Source organism: Loxodonta africana, chromosome 8, assembly GCF_030014295.1.
Source record: "Loxodonta africana isolate mLoxAfr1 chromosome 8, mLoxAfr1.hap2, whole genome shotgun sequence".
NCBI lineage: Eukaryota > Metazoa > Chordata > Mammalia > Proboscidea > Elephantidae > Loxodonta > Loxodonta africana.
Genome location: NC_087349.1, coordinates 122,585,267 through 122,606,275, shown reverse-complemented (window position 1 = coordinate 122,606,275; position 21,009 = coordinate 122,585,267). Strand labels below are relative to the sequence as shown.

At 38.5% G+C, this 21,009-nt stretch overlaps 1 protein-coding gene and 1 long non-coding RNA gene across 4 annotated transcripts in view; one reads left to right on the top strand and one right to left on the bottom strand.

Annotated features, from left to right (window-relative positions):
- LOC135232273 (uncharacterized) overlaps positions 1-5,765 on the top strand; it is a 29,915-nt gene extending 24,150 nt beyond the window's left edge. The window contains exon 3 of the long non-coding RNA XR_010322800.1: positions 5,170-5,765. This is a non-coding gene — a long non-coding RNA (uncharacterized LOC135232273). The remainder of the gene's footprint in view (positions 1-5,169) is intronic.
- Positions 5,766-9,837: 4,072 nt separating this feature from the next.
- Positions 9,838-21,009, bottom strand: part of WAPL (WAPL cohesin release factor) — a 93,586-nt gene continuing 82,414 nt past the window's right edge. For all 3 annotated transcript variants that reach the window (XM_010598255.3, XM_003418595.4, XM_023558568.2), the window contains exons 18-19: positions 12,473-12,568; positions 9,838-12,181 (exon numbers count right to left, since the gene is read on the bottom strand). In XM_010598255.3, the coding sequence (XP_010596557.1) occupies positions 12,116-12,181; positions 12,473-12,568 (162 nt within the window). In that variant the 3' untranslated portion in view covers positions 9,838-12,115. The remainder of the gene's footprint in view (positions 12,182-12,472; positions 12,569-21,009) is intronic.

The window sequence follows — 21,009 nt, the reverse complement described above, 5'->3', positions numbered from 1 at the left end:
GCATTTATTTAGATATTGGTCAAGAGAAAAAAAAAAGTCATTTTAAGATAGCTTCGTTAGGACCTCGAGGATTCAGATGTGAATAAGATGTGATTCCTGCCCTCAAGAAACTCAGTATGGGTGGAGAAACCGACGCAAGAGAAAGACGCAGGAACCAAGTACTGAGGACATGACGAGAGGTTGCCTAGCAAGATGGCTTGTGGTTGTGGCATCACCCTGCCTTTGGAATCAGGTGACTTGGAATTTAACCCCGACTCTGTCCCTGCATGACCTCAGGTAATTAATCTCTCAGAGCCTCAATTTATTTCATTGAGAAATAGGATTACCGCCCATCCTTCCGGCATTTTGTGGAGATTCTATCAGAGAACAGATGTGGGAAAGCACCCAGCACCCTATTAGAGGTTTGAAATGTTAGTGTCTCTGCCAACCTCAACAGCTGCAGTAAAGGAAAAAAATCCCCAGATAAAAGCTAGGAGCCATGTACCTTAGGCTCTGCGCCAATTTTAATGTCATATTACAATCATTCTTCTAAAAAATCACCATAAAAACATTCCAGCAGTTACTTTTGTAACTAGGAGAGTAAAAAGCTCAATTACTTTACTGGAAAATAATGACTTCCAGTTCATCTCTCACATGTCCTGTTCAGAGCCCAACTCTCGAATTTTGCATGTCAGAAATTCAGTGGTTGTGAGAAGAATCCTCCCAGGAAAAATTCTTAGGATTCACATTCTGAGAGAAGTATAAGATTTCAGTCAGGTCGTCATTCAGTATTAATTAATAGCTAACCCAAACCACCAAACCCGTTGCCGTCAATTCCAACACAGAGACCCTACAGGAGAGTAGAACTGCTCCATAGGGTTTCCAAGGAGCGCCTGGTGGATTCAAACTGCTGACCTTTTGGTTAGCAGCTGTAGCTCTGAACAACTACTCACCAGGGTTTTCTCAATAGCTAAAGGGGCGGTTTTTAAAGCTTAGTGGTCCCATGGCATCTTCCTCAACTCTGCTCTCCTGAGCAAGGTTTGAGCTTGTGCCACCTGTAAAAACGGCCTGGAAGAGCCATGTCTGACCTCCTCCAACTTCATAAGGAGGAAGGAGAGTCAAGACCAACAGCTCCAGGTTGATTCCTATGAGTCATACGTCAGACATGCCTCTTCTCTCCGCCATCTTTGCCAATTCTGACACCAACCGTCCCTTCCACGACACTCTCTACTTCTCTGCGGGTTCAATAATTCATTGCAATGGCCACACAGAACTCACAGACAGTACCCACGATTATTGGGCTTATTATGGATAATAACAGTTAAAATTCAGGCTCAGGAACACTCAGGATACAGTTCTTCCATCAGGAGAGCCTCTTGGGCTGCCAGCTTCCGCTGCTGCATCTCTGCCACTGCTTTATGCCACCTTCAGTGTTACAGCTCTCTCTCTCTTTCTCCTGGTTCCAGGGGCTCCTCAGCACAGGGAGCCCAGCTCCAAGGGACACACTCTGCTCTTGGCTGTTCTTCCTTGGTGGTGGTGGGTCCTCCCTCTCCCACCCCTGGGATGGCTCATCTCAAACCCAGCAGGATGGCAAGATTGACCAATCCCTTTGGTGGGCCACAGTCCTGCCCAGTCACTTGGGTGGGAGTTACAAGACCAAGGTGAGAAAGACCACACAAAAGTGGTCCCATTGCACCACGTGCCCCCACTCCGGGTTTCTCCTGCCGAAGAATCTTGTTTCTCAGCAAATAGTGGTCAAGTTTCCATCATGTCCTTATACACAGGTTTTTTATTTTTTTTATTAATTTTTATTGTGCTTTAAGTGAAAGTTTACAAATGAAGCCAGTCTCTCATACAAAAATTTATATACACCTTGATTTTATTTTATTTTTTTGATATATACTCCTAGTCTTTCTCCCAAAGAGTGGCTGGATGGGTTCAAACCGCCAACTAACTTCAAGGTTAGCATTGCTCCACCAGGGCTCTTATTTTACCATTAGGAAATGATAACCTTTATGTCCAGTAATGGTTTTTACCTTATAGTTTCACTGCTATTTCTCGTGGATCAATGAATCCCTCAGGGTCAAGGTGGCTACAAGTGCTGGGTTGTTTCGTCTCATCTTCCATATTTAGAGCAAGTAACGTCTCACTATCCTGCCAATTCCGTAATGCTGTTCTTGTTTTATCGTGACAAAATATACATAAGATTTGTCATTTTAACCATATTTGAGTGTACAATGGTGTTGCAGTAAGTACATTCACAATGTTGTGTAGCCATCACTACTATTTATTTCCAGATCTTTTTTATCATCCCGAACAGAATACTATATCCATTAGCAATAACTCTCCATTATCCCTCCCCCACTCCCTGTCCTTGAGTCTGGAATATTTCACTTAGCATAATGTCTTCAATGTTGTAGCATGTACCAGAATTTCATTTCTTTTCTATTGTGATCCGTGTCAGAGTGGTCGGTGGTGGTAGCTGGGCACCATCTAGCTCTGGATTCAGGCTGGTTGAGGCTATGGTTCGTGTGGTCCGTTAGTCTTTTGTGCTAATATTTTCCTTCTGTCTTTTGTTTCTTCATTCTTGTTTGTTCTGGATGGGATGGGACCAATAGATGTATCTTAGATGATTGCCCACAAGCTTTTAAGACCCCAGAGGCTACTCACCAAAGTAGGTTGTAGAACATTTTCTTTATGAACTTTTGGGCCAATTGACCTAGATATCCTCGAGAACATGGTCCCCAGCCCTCACCCCCAGCAACTTGGCCCCTCGAAGTGTTTGGATGTGTCTAGGAAACTTCTATGGGTTTTTAGGAAACTTCTATGACTTTGCCTTGGTCAAGTTGTACTGACTTTCCCTATATTGTATGTTGATTTCCCCTTCACCAAAGTTGACACTTGTCCACTATCTACTTAGTGACTTCCCCTCCCCACCCTCTTAACCATCAAAGACTGTTTTTTTCTGTGTGTAAACCTTTTCTTGAGTTTTTATAGTAGTGGTCTCATACAGTATTTGTCCTTCCATGATTGACTTATTTCAGCATAATGCCCTCCGGGTTTATCTGTGTTGTGAGATGGTTCACAGATTCATCATTGTTCTTTATCGTTCCATAGTATACCATTGTCTGTATGTACCACAATTCGTTTATCCATTCATCTTTTGATGGGCATTTAGGTTCTTTCTGTCTTTTTGCTCTTGTGAATAGTGCTGCAATGAACATGGGTGTGCCTATGTCTATTTATGTGATGGCTCTGACATGGATCACAATAGAAGATCCCAGACAGAGCGGGAGAAAAGTGTAGAACAAATCCAAATTCACAAAAAAAAGACCAGACTTACTGGCCTGACACAGACTGGAGAAACACCTGAGACTGTGGCCCCTGGACACTATACTAACTCAGAACTGAAGCCACTCCTGTAGCTCACTTTTCAGACAATGATTCACCCACCCAGTGCCGTGGAGTTGATTCTGACTCATAGCAGCCCTATAGGACAGAGTAGAATTACCCCATAGAGTTTCCAAGGAGTGCCTGGTGGGTTCGAACTGCTGACCTCTTGGTTAGCAGCCACTATGCCACCAGGGTTTCCAGACAATGATTAGACAGGCCTATAAAACAAACAATAACACATGTAAGGAACTGCTTACTTCAAATGTAAGAGACCAAATGGGCAAATCCTGCCCAAAAGAGAAGGCAGGAAGGGACAGGAAAACTGGACGAATGGACACAAGGAACCCCGGGTGGAAAGGGAGAGAGTGCTGTCACATTGTGGGGATTGCAACCAATGTCACAAAACAATATGTATATAAATTTTTGAATGAAAAACTAACTTGGGCTGTAAACTTTCACCGAAAGCACAATAATTTTTTTCTTTTTATGGCTGCATACTACTCTATTGTCTGTATATACTACATTTGTTCACTGTTCATATGCTGATGGACATTTGGATTATTTCCACCTTTTGGCTATTGTGAATACTACTACTAGGAGCCTTTATGTACAAGTATCTGTTTGAGTTCCTGCTTTCAAGTCTTTGAGGTGTGTACCTAGGAGTGGAATTACGGCTTCATCGGACTGTTTTCCATAGCAGTTGTACCATTTTACATTCCCACCAGCAGTGAACAAGAGTTCCAATTTCTCCACGTTCTCACTAACACTTGTTATTTTCTGTTTTCGTCATTGTTGTTTAATAATAGTCATCCTAGTGGGTGTGAAGTGATCTCTCATTGTGGTTTTGATTCGTATTTCGGTAGCATAGTGGTTAAGCGCTACGGCTGCTAACCAAAAAGTCTGCGGTTTGAATCCACCAGGCGCTCCTTGGAAACTCTATGGGGCAGTTCTACTCTGTCCTACAGGGTCGCTATGAGTCAGAATCGGTTTGACGGCAACAGGTTTGGTTTTTTGTTTTTTGTTTTTTTTTAAATGGTATTGAGCATCTTTTCATTCATTCATTGTTTTTCACAGAATGGCTGGTCTGAATTACATAGCAAAGCATTACAGTAGCAAAAATTGGCTTGTTGGTTCTTGCTTGTTCTTTTGTTTTTTGAGCTTATGACTAGCAATATTGCTATACTATCTTTACATTTCTAATGAATTATCTGTGGATTTGTTTGGATTTTCTGTGTAGACAGTCATATCATCTGCAAAAAGTTGCAGGTTTTCTTCCTTCCTTTCATAGTCGTCTTGTCTTGCCACACTAGCCAGGACCTCGGGTATAACATTGAATAAAAATAGCAACCCTGGAAATATTTGTTTTGTTCCTGATTACGAAGTAAATACTTCCAACATTTCACTACTGAAAATGAAATTTCTGCAGGTTTTTAACAGACACCTTCAATCATTTCGAGAAACTGCCCTTCTCTTTCTGGTTTGCTAAGAGTTTTTCTTTGAATATCTTTGTTTTATTTATATCTTTAAATAATAACTTTTCTCTCAGTCGTTCATTTTATTTTGAGCATGCCTTTTCATACTATTTGAATGAAATGCTTTTTAAAATATATCCGTCATATTCCTTGGTTTTCCTCCTTTCATCTATTAATGTAGTGAATTAACTTTATTTTTGCTAGTATTATCATTGCATTCCTGTAGTAATTCCAGTTAGGACACATCATATTATCTTTTTAAAAAGCTACTGGACACAATTTGTGAATGGCCAAAATGTTTATTTCTATCACTTTCTTCCTGCAGGAGCCCTGGTGGCATGGTGGCTAAGAGCTCGGCTGCTAACCAAAAGGCCAGCAGTTTACATCCAGCAGCCACTCCTTGGAAACCCTACGGTGGTTCTACTCTGTCCCAGAGGGTGACTGTGAGTTGGGATCCACTTAATTGTAGTGGGTTTTGGTTTTTGGCTTGGCTTCTTCCTTCTACTTATTAAAAGTCTTTTTTATTGCTCTTGTTCTATCTCCTAGAAATAAACACTTAGTACTTTAAAATTTTCAGCCATTCTGTTTCTCAAATATAAGCATTTAAGACCCAACATTCCCCTCCAAAATGGTTTTTGCTGCATCCCATGACTTTGGATAGTCTCGCCTCTTCTATGCTTTTGTATAAATTGATTCATATATGTATACTTTTGTGTTCAACTTCCTCCACTCAGAATTGTGGGATTTATCCATTTTGTTGATTGACAGAGTAGTTCATTCCTCTTTATTGCTAAGTAGTATTCTATTGTATAAATATATTGCAACTTGTTTATCCATTGTCTGTTGGTGGACATGTAGGCTGTGTATTACTTTCCTTGGGCTAATTCAATCCATAATAGGTTGTTTTTAGCGTTTGGCTGTTGTTAATAAAACTATATATATTTTTACAAGTTTTTCTGTGGAATGTTTCAATGTCTCTTGGAGCAAGTGGAATTGCAGGTTCAAAGGGCGGTCAGGTGTGTCTTTAACTAGAGAAATTGCCAAAACTTCCCAAATGCTTTTAGGATTTTACATTCCCACCAATCACCCAACATTTGGTGTTGCCATCTTTTGAATTCTGGCCATTCTAGAGTATATAGTAGTATCTCAATGAAAATTTAATTTGCATTTCCATGTTGACTGAGAATGCGTTATTTCTTCCTGTGCTTAATAGTTATTAGTGTATCTTTTGTGACCTACCGGCTCACGTCTTTTTAATTGGGTCGTTTGCTTATTATTGAGTTATAGGGGTTCTTTATATATTCTAGATACAAGTCCTCTGTCAAACATATGATGTGTGACTATTTTTTCCCAGTCTCTGGCTTGCCTTTTCATTTTCTTAATAGCCTGTTAATGAACATGTTTTTTACTTTGATAAACTCTAATTAAACCTTTTTTTCTTTTGTTTATTGATTTTCTGTCCCAAGTCATGAAGGTATTATTCTCCCCTGAGTTTTTCTAAACGCTTTATGGTTTTCCTTTTACAATTAGATCTACAATCCATCTACGACTAATTTTTGTATATGGCATGAAAGGGTTTTTTTCCATATTGATATTTGGTTGTTTCAGAACCATGTTTAAAATACTTCATCAAATTGGTGACTCTGCCAAATATCAGCTCACCATATACATGTGGCTCTATTTCTAGGCTCTGTCTTTGTTGCATTGATCTATTTATTCTTATGGCAATACCATCACATGGTCTTGATTACTGCAGCTTTATAGTAAACTTGAAGTTCAATAGTATACATCCTTCTGCTGTTATTCTTCAAGGTTATTACTATTTTAGATCATTTGCATTTCCATGTAAATTTTAGAATTAGCTTGTGGATTCTATTTAAAATATAATTTTAAAAAATTATAGAAGTGGTCAGAGTGGCCATCTCTCTTGTTCTTTATCTTAGGAGGCAAGTATTCAGTGACTTACTATAAATTATATTAGTTATAACCTTTTCCATACATGCTCTTTATCTAATGAAGGTTGTTCCCATCAGTTTCTAGTTTTCTGAGGTTTGGTGTGTGTTTGATCATGGATGGCATTTTTCTTTTTTTCCTGTATCTAAACAGATCATCACATAGCTTCAGTCCTTTTTTAATGTAGTTGATCACATTGATTTTTTATGTTAAACCAATCTTGTACTCATCACATAAACCCCACTTGGTCACAATGGTCATAATTTCTATATATTAATGGATTTGATTTTCTAATATTTTGCTAAATATTTTATACGTCTATGAAATGGTCTGTTTTCTTGTGGTATCTTTATCTGCCTTCTGTATTGAGATTAGGTAAATCTGATACAGTGACTTGGGAAGTAGTCCTACTTTCTGATCAGCTTATGTAAAAATGATACTAATTCTTCCTTACATATTCCAGTGAAATCTGGAAAAAGGATTTTTATTGTGGAAAAGAAAATTCAGTTGCTCTTTATAGTTCTAGGACTAATCAGATTTCCTCTTTCCTAAGTTTTGGTTAAGTTTTATTTTCCAGGTTATTTGTCCAATTCACTCAAGTTGTAAAACTTATTGGCTTTAAGTTGTTCATGGTATTTTTATTATCCTCTTATGTCTGTAGGATCAGTAATGACACTTCATCTTTCATTCCTGACATTGGTAATTTTTATTAGCCTTGCTAAATGTTTATCCATTTTATTTTTTTCAAAGTACCAACTTTTGGCTTTGGTGAACTTTCTCTATTGCTTTTTATTTCATCAATTTCTGCTCTTATTTTCTTCCTTCAACTTACTTTGGATTTAATGGCTCATCTTTTCCTGACTTCTTGAGGAAGGAATTACGATTATTCATTTTTAAGACCTTCTTCCTTTCTAGTAGAAGCCCTGGTGGCACAGTGAAGGGTTTGGCTGCTTACCAAAAGGTCAGCAGTTCAAATCCACCAGCTGCTCCTTGGAAACCCGCTGGACAGTTCTATTCTGTCCTATAGAGTCACTGAGTTGAAACTGACTCGATGGCAACGGCAACTCCTTCCTAATATAAGCATTTTAAGCTATGCATTTTCCTCTAAACACTATGTCCCACAAATTTTGACATATTTTCACTATCATTCAGTTCAAAATATTTACTAATTTCCCTTGTAACTTTCTCTTCAACTCTTTTTAATTTTCAAATATTGGGGTGTTCTAGATAGTGTAGTTATTGATTTCCAATTTAATTCCTTGTGAAATTTACTGAGACTTATTATATACGGCTCATCACATGGTCTACCCTGGTGAACGTTTCACGTGATTAAAAAACTTTAGTGCAATATTCTATAAATATCATTAAGGCCAAGGTAGTTGATACTGTCATTTTCTCTTTTTTTCTGAGGGGGTGTTAAGTATCAACCTATGGCTATGACTTTGTCTACTTGTTTTTTTCTTTTTAGTTCTTGCTACGTGTACTTTGAAGCTCTATTCTTAGGTACCCAGACATTTAAAGTTACTTCTTCCTGACTAGACTCCTCCTAATCATGACTCTTTTTAGATCTGGTAACATTTCTTCTCTTAAAGTGTATTTTAAATATTAATATAAGCCACTCCAACTTTCTTATTACTAGTGTTTGCAGGTTGTAACTTTTCCCACTCTTTTACTTTCAAACTATTTGTGTATTTGCATTTAATGTGTTTCTTGGTTTGTTATTGTTCAACTGTATCTACCTTCTAATTGGGAGTGTTTAGTCCACTTACATTACTATTACAAACCCTGCAGCAGTACAGTCCCATTTATGCACACCCTCTGTGAAACAATTTTGGTTAGTAAATAGGTCCTTTTAGACAACTCAAAACTAGGTAGTATAAAGATTTGGTTTTGTTTTGACTCCTTCACGTAGTCCCTGGCGTTTGGAGTTACTAAAAATTGCACACAAAAAAAGGTTTGAGGAAAACACTCAGTGGTGTTTATCCCAATTCTTTGCTCCGTGTAAAGAATTTCTACATGAAGTTACTAATCTATGTATCCAATGTCAAACTACTGACAGTGAATTGTGCAAACTCTCTCAGTTCTTTAATATAAAACCTGAAAGACATGTTTGAAACATTTAATGAGCCACTAAAGTCTGTTCCATTTCCCTGTTTAATTATTAGTTAGCTACCAAGGTATTGACAAGACCAATTTTGGAATGCCACTTTTAGAGAGACATGCTATTTAAGTAACCCAAACCCCCAATGATCTCAGCATTAAGAAGCATCATTCCAGAGGACCTCAGGAGTCACAGCATTCTACAGACTGAAAGCAGAATTGTCTGGTAAAACCTACAATTTATCAAGACCTCACTAGTTTGAAGCACTGCCAATGCATCACTGTCTTAATCTTCATAACCCTGCAGCAGGTACTAATAAAATCCCCATTTCCCATTGAGAAAACAGGATAAAAGAGTTACCTCAGGGGCCTGCTGATGTCAGATCTCAGGTTCAAAATTTATGCACGTGATTGAGATCTTTCTATCTACATAGTCTGCATCCATATAGCACTCTTTTAAACTCTCTGTTGTCTGTGTATGTAAGTGGGGAGAGTAGGCGACAACTCCCACGAGCATGCCTTCACTCTAGGTCAGAAGCGATGAGGAGAGGCTGAAGAGACTGTTTATGGTAATGCATGTTACTGGCTACGAAAGAAACTGAAAAACTAAAAGGCAGCTGTAAAAATTCAAAAGCAATTAAGTCTAGAGTCACATACACAGGCAAAAAGACCTAATGCAACTTAGTAAACATGCCAAGGGCATAATTACACAACTGGAAAACTGGTGGTCCTAATGAGCCTGAGCTGCTGAGAGTTTACATTATAATCAGACAAGTCTTATTAAAAACATGAAGTACATAATAGAAGATTTATATCATTTAAAGTTTTGTGTGCGTGTTCACGTAACGGATGCGTTTTTCGTTCCCAGCAGAGTCACCTTGCCGAGTTTGAGGGAGCTCTTCCTCCAAACAGTCCAATAGACTATGTTAAAGACAACGTGTGTATTGAAAGTAGCAATTTTATTTGAGTTAAAATTATTTACAAAAACCCAAAGACATACTTCATGAAACTGGTACAAACTATTTTTTCCTGCCGTTGGCTTTTGCTCCAAAGATCACAGCTGAGAAATACTGTAGAAAATAAAAATAGGATTGGATTCAGAAAAGTACTCTACTGTTCTAATTTCCAATTGGTAATATTTACAGAAATATTTACAATGGAAAAAAAAGGTTACTTTAAAACTTTAATTAATTTGCAAGTCAGCCTCAAGTACCCTAAAATGCAGAGTTCTCTGAGGGTTAAAAACACACAAATGCACTGCAGTTTGTGAGGTGATATCTCCCCCAACCCCACACCAAAACCTGCATCTCTATCAGTGCTTGACAATTAGTTATTAAAAAAAAAAAAAAAAAAAACTGTTAAACACTGAGGTAAATCAATTCTCAAATGATTACCAGTGTAACAGAAAAAAAATAGTTGGCCCTGATTGTTCTCATCCAAATGTTTTATAATATTCCTTACCATCTGGCACACCTCAATTTTACCAAAAATCTGTTCCTTTTCTAAAATCCAATGATTAATAAATATCAATGTATTTTTTCATTAAACAAAATATATTTAGATAACTTAATCTTACGGATATCATTTACCAATATGCTTTTAAAATAGTTTGCTAAAGTAGCTTTTATACTCAGGGCAAATACAATCTCATAATCTTTCCCAAGTCACACTGGCACACTATGTTCTTAAAAGGTGATGGGGGGGGGTGGGGGTGTGTTGGGGTGGACAGGAGGAAGAAGAAAACAATTTGCCTGGAATCAGTTACTTCCTTATAGATTTCTCAACAATCTGCATTATCAAAAATAGGAAGACAATAGAAGGCAGCCACTGCATTAAAAAACATTACAGCTGGCACTGATACAAGAGCCCCGATTTGTCACTTTATACAAGGAAATAACAAAGTCTAAGTGGGTATTAGACTTTTAACTATTTTCCCCAATACACACCAAACTAATATTTTTATGGCTTCAAGTTTTACAAATCCAATGAAGAAACATGATGTAACTACCTACAAAGTATTTAAAAGGGTTAATGAAACAAATCTCTGGAAAGCTTGTACTTAGGCCAAAACAATAAAAAAGAAAATAGTGTATAACCAGTGGTCTGAACAATAATTAGTACGAGAAAAATTTGCTATGCTGTGAAATGAAACATATCAAGTGTTTTGTGTGTTCCATAACTGTCTTCCAAACAACACACTGCTCTATGAACTAGGAATCAGAACAAAAGAAGGATCTGCTCTAAACCAGCAATTTAAGGCTTTGCACTATGCAACCGGTCGGTCCTATCGCTCTTTAGAAGAATATGTGTGTTATCTGGCAACATCAACTCCACGTTGGTGTTTTAGCTTCCGTACATTTATTGTACTGAATATTAGAAAATATACCTACAAGAGTCTTCCCTCCAAACCTGACCTAGCGTTAAGTGTAAACTACCCTGGGTTTATTCCGCTTCATCCTTTAACAGGGCACATCATCTTAATTCTATTCCTCGAACTTGTTTTCTTGTGCCTATAGCTATGACACATTATGGTATGAAATCGAATGTGGTCATGGTCTCAAAAGTGAAAAATTGTTCAACAACCCAAACCTAATCAAGAATAAAAAAATATACTATTAATCCCTTGTGTCTTTGGATTCCATCTAGTTTTAAATATAGATAATAGTTCAGGGAACAACCACCAAAAAAATTCACAAAATTATTAAAAGCTTTATTTACGATTGGAATCATTCCACAAAAAAGCAAAAGCACATGAGCCTGGAAAAGGAACGAAGCTGTTGCCGAGAACGTCCTGAGAACGTCCGATACCTCAGTAGCTGAGCTGCCTCTGCGCCCGGCTGCCATGACAACAGTGGCTCAACACACACAGCAGTTGCACTAACAGCAGCACAAAGTCTCCCCGTAAAACTTGCCCAGGACAAAGCAAGCAAACCAGGGGAGGGGATCGACTCTGCCCAAGGAAGCGTATTCAAATACTGCATGGAACTGTTAACAGCCTGAACCTTTCCCTCATTTTTGATAGCTGCAGATTGATGTAGTAACTGTCATTTAGCAAATGCAGAATGCATGACGTAGAATTCGGTGGCTTTAAAAATCCAAACACGAATGATACTGACGAATGTTCTTGGTGTATCTTCAAGGAAGAACTTCTTTCATGACTTTTCTTTGTCTACGGATAGCTCCGGCATTACCGAGTACCTGAAGCAAAGGTCAAGCAGCTAGCAATGTTCCAAGTATTCAATCACTCTAGAGATAGACTTCTGGCCTGTGGTTCCCACAGCACACTGAAAATGGGAAATAACAGTTAATATTTAACAAATCAATTTTTTTCAGATTTACTAAAGTGAACACTACAAATCAAAGCACATTAAGGTTGAACTGTGGCTTTGATAACACAGTATCAGCGTATTTTGCCACGACAGGTAACAATGACCTTGAAGAAAAAGAACTATTAAAATTAAGAGAGAATTCCTTTTAGCTTTCGTTCACTATGGCCATAGTATTTTTATTTCTATTGTCATTAATGTACCATACTTAAGTTTAAAACCACGTAAGCTGCAATAAGAGCTACTTACAGTAAGATTCATGAAGCTGAGGAATTTTTTAAGCATCTCTGTCATTATGGAAAAGTCCCCTTCTGGCAGATACTCCCGCACAGTGGTCACATTGATCTGAGCAGGCAGAGAGAAGCACTGGTCAGCCCACAGAAAACACAAGCTTGCACCTTGCACTGTGTTAGTTTTAGAACACATCCTGCTGCAAACCTACAAGGTCCTTGAACTCCTGGGTTAACACTCATTTTTCCTTAACACTTATTACTCTGCACACATGAGAGAGAGAAAGAGAGAGTCCGTGCTCGTGTGCAGGTCCTTTCCCTATCTCGCCTACCCTCAGAAAAGAAAAAGGTAAAGCCAACTAAGGCTACAAAGAAACATTTGTATGCTTATTTGTTTTTGTAAATGCACAGAAAAATGTCTGAAATAACAACTGCTCTGTTAGGGGAAATGCGTTGCGGGGGAGGGCTGCAGGCTAAAAAAGGTACACATGACGATGTACTCATGTAAGAGCTACTTTTCTCTGGAATAAAAAGGAAAGGCTCAAAGAAAATTTCTCATGCTCCTTAGGTGAATTCAACTGATCACATAGGACAGGAAAGGCAGTGATCTAATATAATCTATGATATGGAGATTAAAAAGTATTTATGTGCCTTCTTATACAATGCCAGAAGAGATTAAGGTGTTTTCCTTCACTGTTAGCAAGCAGCAGCCAAACTATAAACTAACGGTAGGGAAGCTATCTGACCTTCTTGGAAAACTGTTCTATTTTATTATATTAAAAAATGTTTTAGGAGGTGTAGTCAGATGGTTCTCGTGGTCCCTCTTACAACAAAGACTGGAAAAAAACAAGAGAATTGATCATATATGACAATCTAGGAGCCCTGAACATCAAAAGCAAAGTTAAGGAATTGGATTGAACAGCAGGGGGAGGGAGAGACAGTTCAGAAGCAGCAAGGATTTGCCAGACCTGACCTGGCGAGAACCTACAACTCACAGGCTGGATCAGCTTGGTGTGCACGGTGAGGCAAACACTGGTGCTCGGACACATTTTTCACATCAGGAGAGACTGAGCGGCGGACAGTCTACTCACACCTCCAGAACCAATGAAAAGCAGCGAAAGCGGCGCTCAATCAGCAAAAGATAAGTACTTGTGTCTAACCTACCGCACGAATCAAAAAACACCCCTTTGGGAAAAACCTCTCTCTCATTTACCTGACCCCTCCCTGCTCTCCACCAGGTCTGAGCCAGCTTCAGTAACAGCTATATCCCCTGGGCCGGAAACAGGAGCCGTGATGTGCCCCGAGTCATTCTCCCAGCTTTGGAGAGGGAAAAAATTAACAAAACAGGAAAACAATAATCCCCCAGCTCCCCTAAGTTGGAAGCTCAGGGCAGGTGCACCTCCATTGCCTAAGCACAGAATAAGGGGTCCATGGACTCTGAATGCCTTTCACCCCTGCACAGACCTGTGTGGGCCCATTTCAATAGCACAGGCCCTCATTAGCACAGTAGAATAGGGTATATACATGAAGCCTAACTTCGACTGTATCACCTATATGGTGAAGAGGCAGATTTGTAACATTGGATACTGCTCTGCCTATAAAGCAGGGTGCTCACCTACCCACATCAGGGACCTGAGAACTGGTGACTCCACCCATACCACCTAGCCACCCACGACAGGAGTCCAAGAATAAGTGATGCCTTCCAGTCCTGAGAGCCAACCAGCATTGGGTGTCCATAATCCGGCTGCAAAACCCACCCACCTATGTGCTCTAGGGAACACAGATGTGTCTTCCTCCCAGATACTCGGGGGCTGCTGTCAGCCCCTGCCTTGCTTAGTGTATGGCCCCCTACTGCAGTCAGATACTTGTGCCTACACCAATCACCCCTGTCCAAAGCAAACAACCTGGACACCTGAGCTGAATCCATACAAGAAAAGTAAACAGACACCTGGGCTCACATTCCTAGTAACAGATCAAACCACCAGGTGACAGGACATTAGAGCTTCAAAGGCACCAATAATCAAACTGGCCCACATGAGCAGACCATTTGGGCATATCAAAAGAAAATAAAATAAGAAACTAGGAAACAGTAAACCAAAAACCCACTGCTGTCAAGTCGACTCTGACTCATAGTGACCATACAGGACAGAGGAGGACGGCCCCACAGGGTTTCCAAGGAGCACCTGGTGGATTAGAACTGCCGACCTTTTGGTTAGCAGCTGTGGCTCTTAACCACTATACCACCAGGGTTTCTGGACACAGTAAGCAAAGAGAAAATAAATACAGTAACTTATTGATGGCTTGGAGACAACAGTCAATATCAAATCACATAAAGAGGCAGACCATGACGGCTTCAGCAAGCTCCCAAAACAAAGAATCAAGAATCTTCCAGATGAAAAGAACTTCCTGGAATTACCAGAGGTAGGATACAAAAAATTAATATATAGAACTCTTCAAGAGATCCGGAAGGAGATCAGGCAAAATGCAGAACAAGCCAAGAACACACAGACAAGGCAAAAGAGGAACTTAAGAAGATTAGAGAAGAGCACAATGACAAATTTAACAGGCTGCAAGTATTCATAGAGAGACAGCAAACAGAAATCCAGGAGATTAACAATAAAATTTCAGAATCAGACAATTCAATACGAAGTCAGAGGACCAGAATTGATGCAACGGAAGTCAGAATTTAGTGAGACTGAAGATAAAGAACTTGAGACTAACTTATTTGAGGAAAAATCAGATAAAAGAATTTTTAAAAATGAAGAAACCCTAAGAATTATGTGGGACTTTTATTAAGAGGAATAACCTAAGAGTGACTGAAGTACCAGAACAGGAGGGGATAACAGAAAACACAGAAAGAATTGTTGAAGATTAGTTGGCAGAAAACTTCCCTGATATCGTGAAAGATGAGAAGATCTCTCTCCAAGGAGCTCATCGAACCCCACACAAGGTAGATCCCAGAAGAAAGGCACCAAGATATATTATAATCTAACTTGCCAAAACCAAAGATAAAGAGATAATATTAAGAGCAGCTAGGGATAAACAAAAAGTCATCTACAAAGGAGAGTCAATAAGACTAAGCTCAGACGACTGAGCAGAAACCATGCAGGCAAGAAGGCAATGGGACAACATATATAAAGCCTTGAAGGAAAAAAAACTGCCAGCAAAGAATTACATATCCAGAAAAACTGTCATTCAATATGATGGCGAAATTAGGACATTTTCAGATAAACAGAAGTTTAGGGAATCTGCAAAATCCAAACCAAAACTACAAGAAATACTAAAGGGAGTTCTCCAGTTAGAAAATCAATAACATCAGGTAACAGCCCAAGACTAGAACAAAGGACAGAACAACCAGATATCAACCCAGATAGGGAAATCGCAAAAATAAATCAAAGCTAAAACAGTGAAAATAGGAAACAGAGATGTCATTATGACAAAAACAACAACATTAAAAAAGAGTGACAAAAAAACGTAGTCACCGAGGTCTTTCATACGGAGAGGAAGTCAAGGTGACATAAAGAAAGAGAAGTTTGGTTTAAACTTAGAAAAATGGGTAAATGTTAAGGTAACCACAAAGGAAGCTACCAATCCTATAAGTCAAAATAAAAAACATGAAGACTCAGCAAACACAAAATCTACAATGAAAAAGGTGAAAATACATAAAGAAAAACGACTCATCACAGGACACCACACACAAAAATACATCAAAATGACAGCACTAAGCTCATATGGATCAATAATTACACTGAATGTAAATGGACTAAATGCATGAATAAAGAGACAGAGAGTGGCAGAATGGATAAAAAAATTTGATCTGTTTATATGCTGCCTACAAGAGACATACCCTAGACCAAAAGACACAAACTAAAACTCAACCAAAAAAAAAAAAAAACTCAAAGGATGGAAAAATATGTATTATCAAACAACAATCAAAAAATGGCAGGAATGGCAATATTAATTTGACAAAATAGACTTTAAAGTAAAATCCCCCACAAAGGATAAGGAAGGACACTATCTGCTGATTAAAGGGGTAAATACAACAGGAGGACATAACCATAAAAAACATTTACACACCCACCAACAGGGCTCCAAAATACTTAAAACAAACTGTAACAGCGCTGAAAAGAGAAAGAGCTCCACAATAAAAGTAGGAGACTTCAGTACACCACTTTCAGTGAAGGACAGAACATCCAGAAACAAGCTCAGTAAAGACACGGAAGATCTAAATGCCACAAACAACCACCTAGACTTCAGACATACAGAACATTTCACCCAAGAGCAGCCAAATATACTTTCTTTTCCAGTCCACATGGAATATTCTCCAGAATTGACCACATATTAGGCCATAAAGCAAGCCTTAAGAAAATCCTAAGCATGGAAATATTACAAAGCATCTTTTCTGACCACAAAACAATAAAAATAGAAATCAAGAACAGAAAAAATGAGGAAAAAAAAATCAAACACATGGAAACTGAACAATATCTTGCTCAAAAATTCCTGGGTTACAGAAGAAATTAAGGATGTAATAAAGAAATTCACAGAATCAAATGAGAATGAAAATACCTTCTACCAGAACCTTTGGGACACAGCAAAAGCAGTGTTCAGAGGTCAATTTATAGCAATAAATGCACACATCCAAAAACAAGGGCCCAAATCAAAGCATAAACCCTACAACTCGAATATAAAGAGAGCAATAAAAGAAGCCCTCAGGCACCAGAAGAAAGCAAATAATAAAAATGAGAGCAGAATTAAATAAAATAGAGAACAGAAAAACACCTGAAGGAGTTAATAAGACCAAAAGCTGGTTCTCTGAAAACATTAAAAAAACAAAAAACTATAAACCACTGGCCAAACTGACAAAAGGAAAACAGGAGATGAAGCAAACAACCCAAATAAGAAATGAGATGGGCAACCCAAATCAGAAATGAGATCGGCAATATCACAACACACCCAACTGAAATTATAAGAAACGTAACAGGATACTACAAAAAACTGTACTCTTAACAAATTTGGAAATCTAGAGGAAACAGACAAATTCGTATAAACATATCGCCAACCTAAACTCGCACACACAGAGGTAGAAAACATAAACATATGACAAAGGAAGAGACGGAATAGGTAATCAAAAAACTCCCCACAAAAAAAAAAAAAACCTTAGCCCTGACGGCTTCACTGGAGAACTCTACCAAACTTTCAGAGACGAGCCAATACCACTACCACTAAAGGTATTTTAAAGCATAGAAAAAGATGGAATACTCCCAAACTCATTCTATGACGCCAGCATTTCCCTGATAACCAAAACTAGGTAAAGACACCACAAAAAAAAAAAAAAAAAAAATTACAGACCAATACCCCTCATGAACATAGATGCAAAAATCCTCAACAAAATTCTAGCCAATAGAATTCAACAACATAAAAAAAAAAAAAAATTCACCATGACCAAGTGGGATTCATACCAGGTATACAAGGATGTTTCAACACTGGAAAAACCACCAATATAATCCATCACATAAATAAAACAAAAGACAAGAACCACATGATCTTATCAACTGATGCAGAAAAGGCATCTTACAAAGTTCCACACCCATTCATGATAAAAACTCTCAGCAAAATAGCAACAGAAGGGAAATTCCTCAACACAATGAAGTACATCTATACAAAGCCAACAGCCAACTTCATCCTAAATGGAGAGAGTCTGAAAGCATTCCCCTTGAGGACTGGAATCAGACAAGGATGCCCATTATCATCACTGTTATTCAACACTGTGCTGGAGGTCCTAGCCAGAGCAATTAGGCTAGAAAAAGAAATAAAGGGCATCCAAATTGGCAAGGAAGAAGTAAAAGTATCTCTATTTGCAGATGATATGATCTTATACATAGAAAAGCCCCAAGAATCCACAAGAAAACTACGGGAACTAATAGAAGGTTTCAATAAAGTATCAGGATGCAAGATAAACATACAAAAATCAGGTGGATTCCTCTACTACAACAAAGAGAACTTGAAAGAGGAAATCACCAAATCAATACCATTTACAGTAGCCCCTAAGAATATAAAATACTTAGGAATAAACCTAACCAGAGACATAATAGACTTATACAAAGAAAACTACAAGACACTACTGCAAGAAACCAAGAGAGACCTATTTAAGTGGGAAAACATACCTTGCTCATGGAGAGGAAGACTCACATTGTGAAAATATTCTACCCAGAGCATTCTACAGATACAACGCAATTTTAATCCAAATTCCAACTCTCATTTTTTAATGAGATGGAGAAACAAATCACCAACTTCATATGGAAAGGGAAGAGGCCCAGGTATATAAAGCATTACTGAAAAAGAACAAAGTGGGAGGCCTTACACTACCTGATTTTAGAACCTATTGTATTGCCACGATAATCTGAACAACCTGGTACTGGTACAACAACAGATACACAGACTAATGGAACAGAATTGAAAATCCAGACTTAAATTCATCCACGTATGAGCAGCTGATATCTGACAAAGGCCCAAAGTCCAATAACTGAGGAAAAGGCAGTCTCTTTAACAAATGGTGCTGGCGTAACTGGATATCCATCTGCAAAAAAAAATGAAACAAGACCCACACTTCACACCACGCACAAAACCTCAAAATGGATCAAAGACCTAAATATAAAATCTGAAATGATAAGGATCATGTATTAGGGCTAGGAGCCCTAATACATGGCATAAGCAGAATACAAAACATTATTAACAATGCACAAACACCAGAAGAGAAACCAGATAACTGGGAGCTCCTAAAACTTAAACACTTAAGCTCATCCAAAAACTTCACCAAAAGAGTAAGACGAGCCACAGACTAGGAAAAAATTTTTGGCTACGACAAATCCGATCAGCATCTAATCTCTAAAATCTACAAGATATTATAAAATCTCAACAACAAAAAGACAAATAACCCAATTAAAAAATGGGCAAAAGATACGAACATACACTTCACCAAAGAAGACATTCAAGCAGCTAGCAGATACATGAGAAAATGCTCACATCATTAGCCATTAGAGAAATGCAAATCAAAACCTCAATGAGACACCATCTTATCCCAACAAGGCTAGCATTAATCCAAAAAACACAAAATAATAAATGTTGGAGGGGTTGTGGAGAGATTGGAGCGCTTATACACTGCTGATTGGAATGTAAAATGGTACAACCACTTTGGAAATCAATTTGGTGCTTCCTTAAAAAGCTAGAAATAGAACTACCATACAATCCAGCTATATATCCTAGAGAAATAAAAGCTGTCACACGAATAGATACATGCACATCCATGTTCACGATAGCAAAAAGATGGAAACAACCTAGATGCCCACCAACGGATGAACGGATAAAGAAATTATGGTATATTCACACAATGGAATACTACGCAACGATAACGAACAGCGATGAATTCGCAAAACATCTCGTAACATGGAAGAATCTGGAAGGCATTATGCTGAGTGAAATTAGTCGCGAAAGCAGAAATATTGTATAAGACCACTATTACAAGAATTCAAGAAAAGACTTAAACACAGAAGAAAACATTCTTTGATGGTTACAAGGATGGGAAGGGAGGGAGAAGGGTATTCACTAACTTGACAGATAGGAATTAGGTGAAGGGAAGGATAATATACAATAGAGGGGAAGTCAGCACAACTGGACTAAACCAAAAGCTAAGAAGTTTCCTGAGTACAACCATACACTTTGAGGGACAGAGTAGCAGGGACAGGGGTCTGGGGATCATGGTTTCAGGGGACATCTAGGTCAACTGGAATAACAAAGTTTATTTTTAAAATGTTCTGCTAGCAAGCAGCCATCTAAGACGTACCAATTGGTCCCAAGCCAACTCCAGCAAAGGAGAATGAAAAACACCAAAGACACAAGGAAAATATGAGCCCAAGAGACAGAAAGGGCCACATAAACCAGAGACTCCATCAGCCTGAGACCAGAAGAATTAGATGGTGTCTGGCTACAACCAACGACTGCCCTGGCAGGGAACACAACGGAGAGTCCCTGATGAAGCAGGAGAAAAGTGGGATGCAGAACTCAAATTCTTGTTTAAAAAAAAAAAACAACAGACTTAATGGTCTGACTGGGACTGGAGGAACCCCAGAAGACATGGCCCCAGGACTCTGTTAGCCCAAAACTAAAGCCATCGCTTCGAGCAAAGATTAGACTGGAATGTTAAGACGTTAAATTACACTCCTGAAGAGTAACTTCTTAGCTCAAGTAGATACGTGAGACTAAATGGGCAGCTCCTGTCCTGAGGTAAGATGAGAAGGCAGAAAGGACAGAAGCTGGATGAATGGACCCGGGAAATACAGGGTGGAAAAGAAAAGTGTTTAGTCACATTACAGGGCGAGCAACTAGGGTCACCTAAAAATGTGTGTATAAATTTTTGTATGAGAAGCTAATGTGAACTGTAAACTTTCACTTAAAGCACAATTAAAAAAATGTTTTTAACATTCACAAAGAATCAAAGGAACAGCTCTTCTCAAAAGGCTCACCTATAATAAAAAGCATAAAAGAAAATAGGTTGTCCTG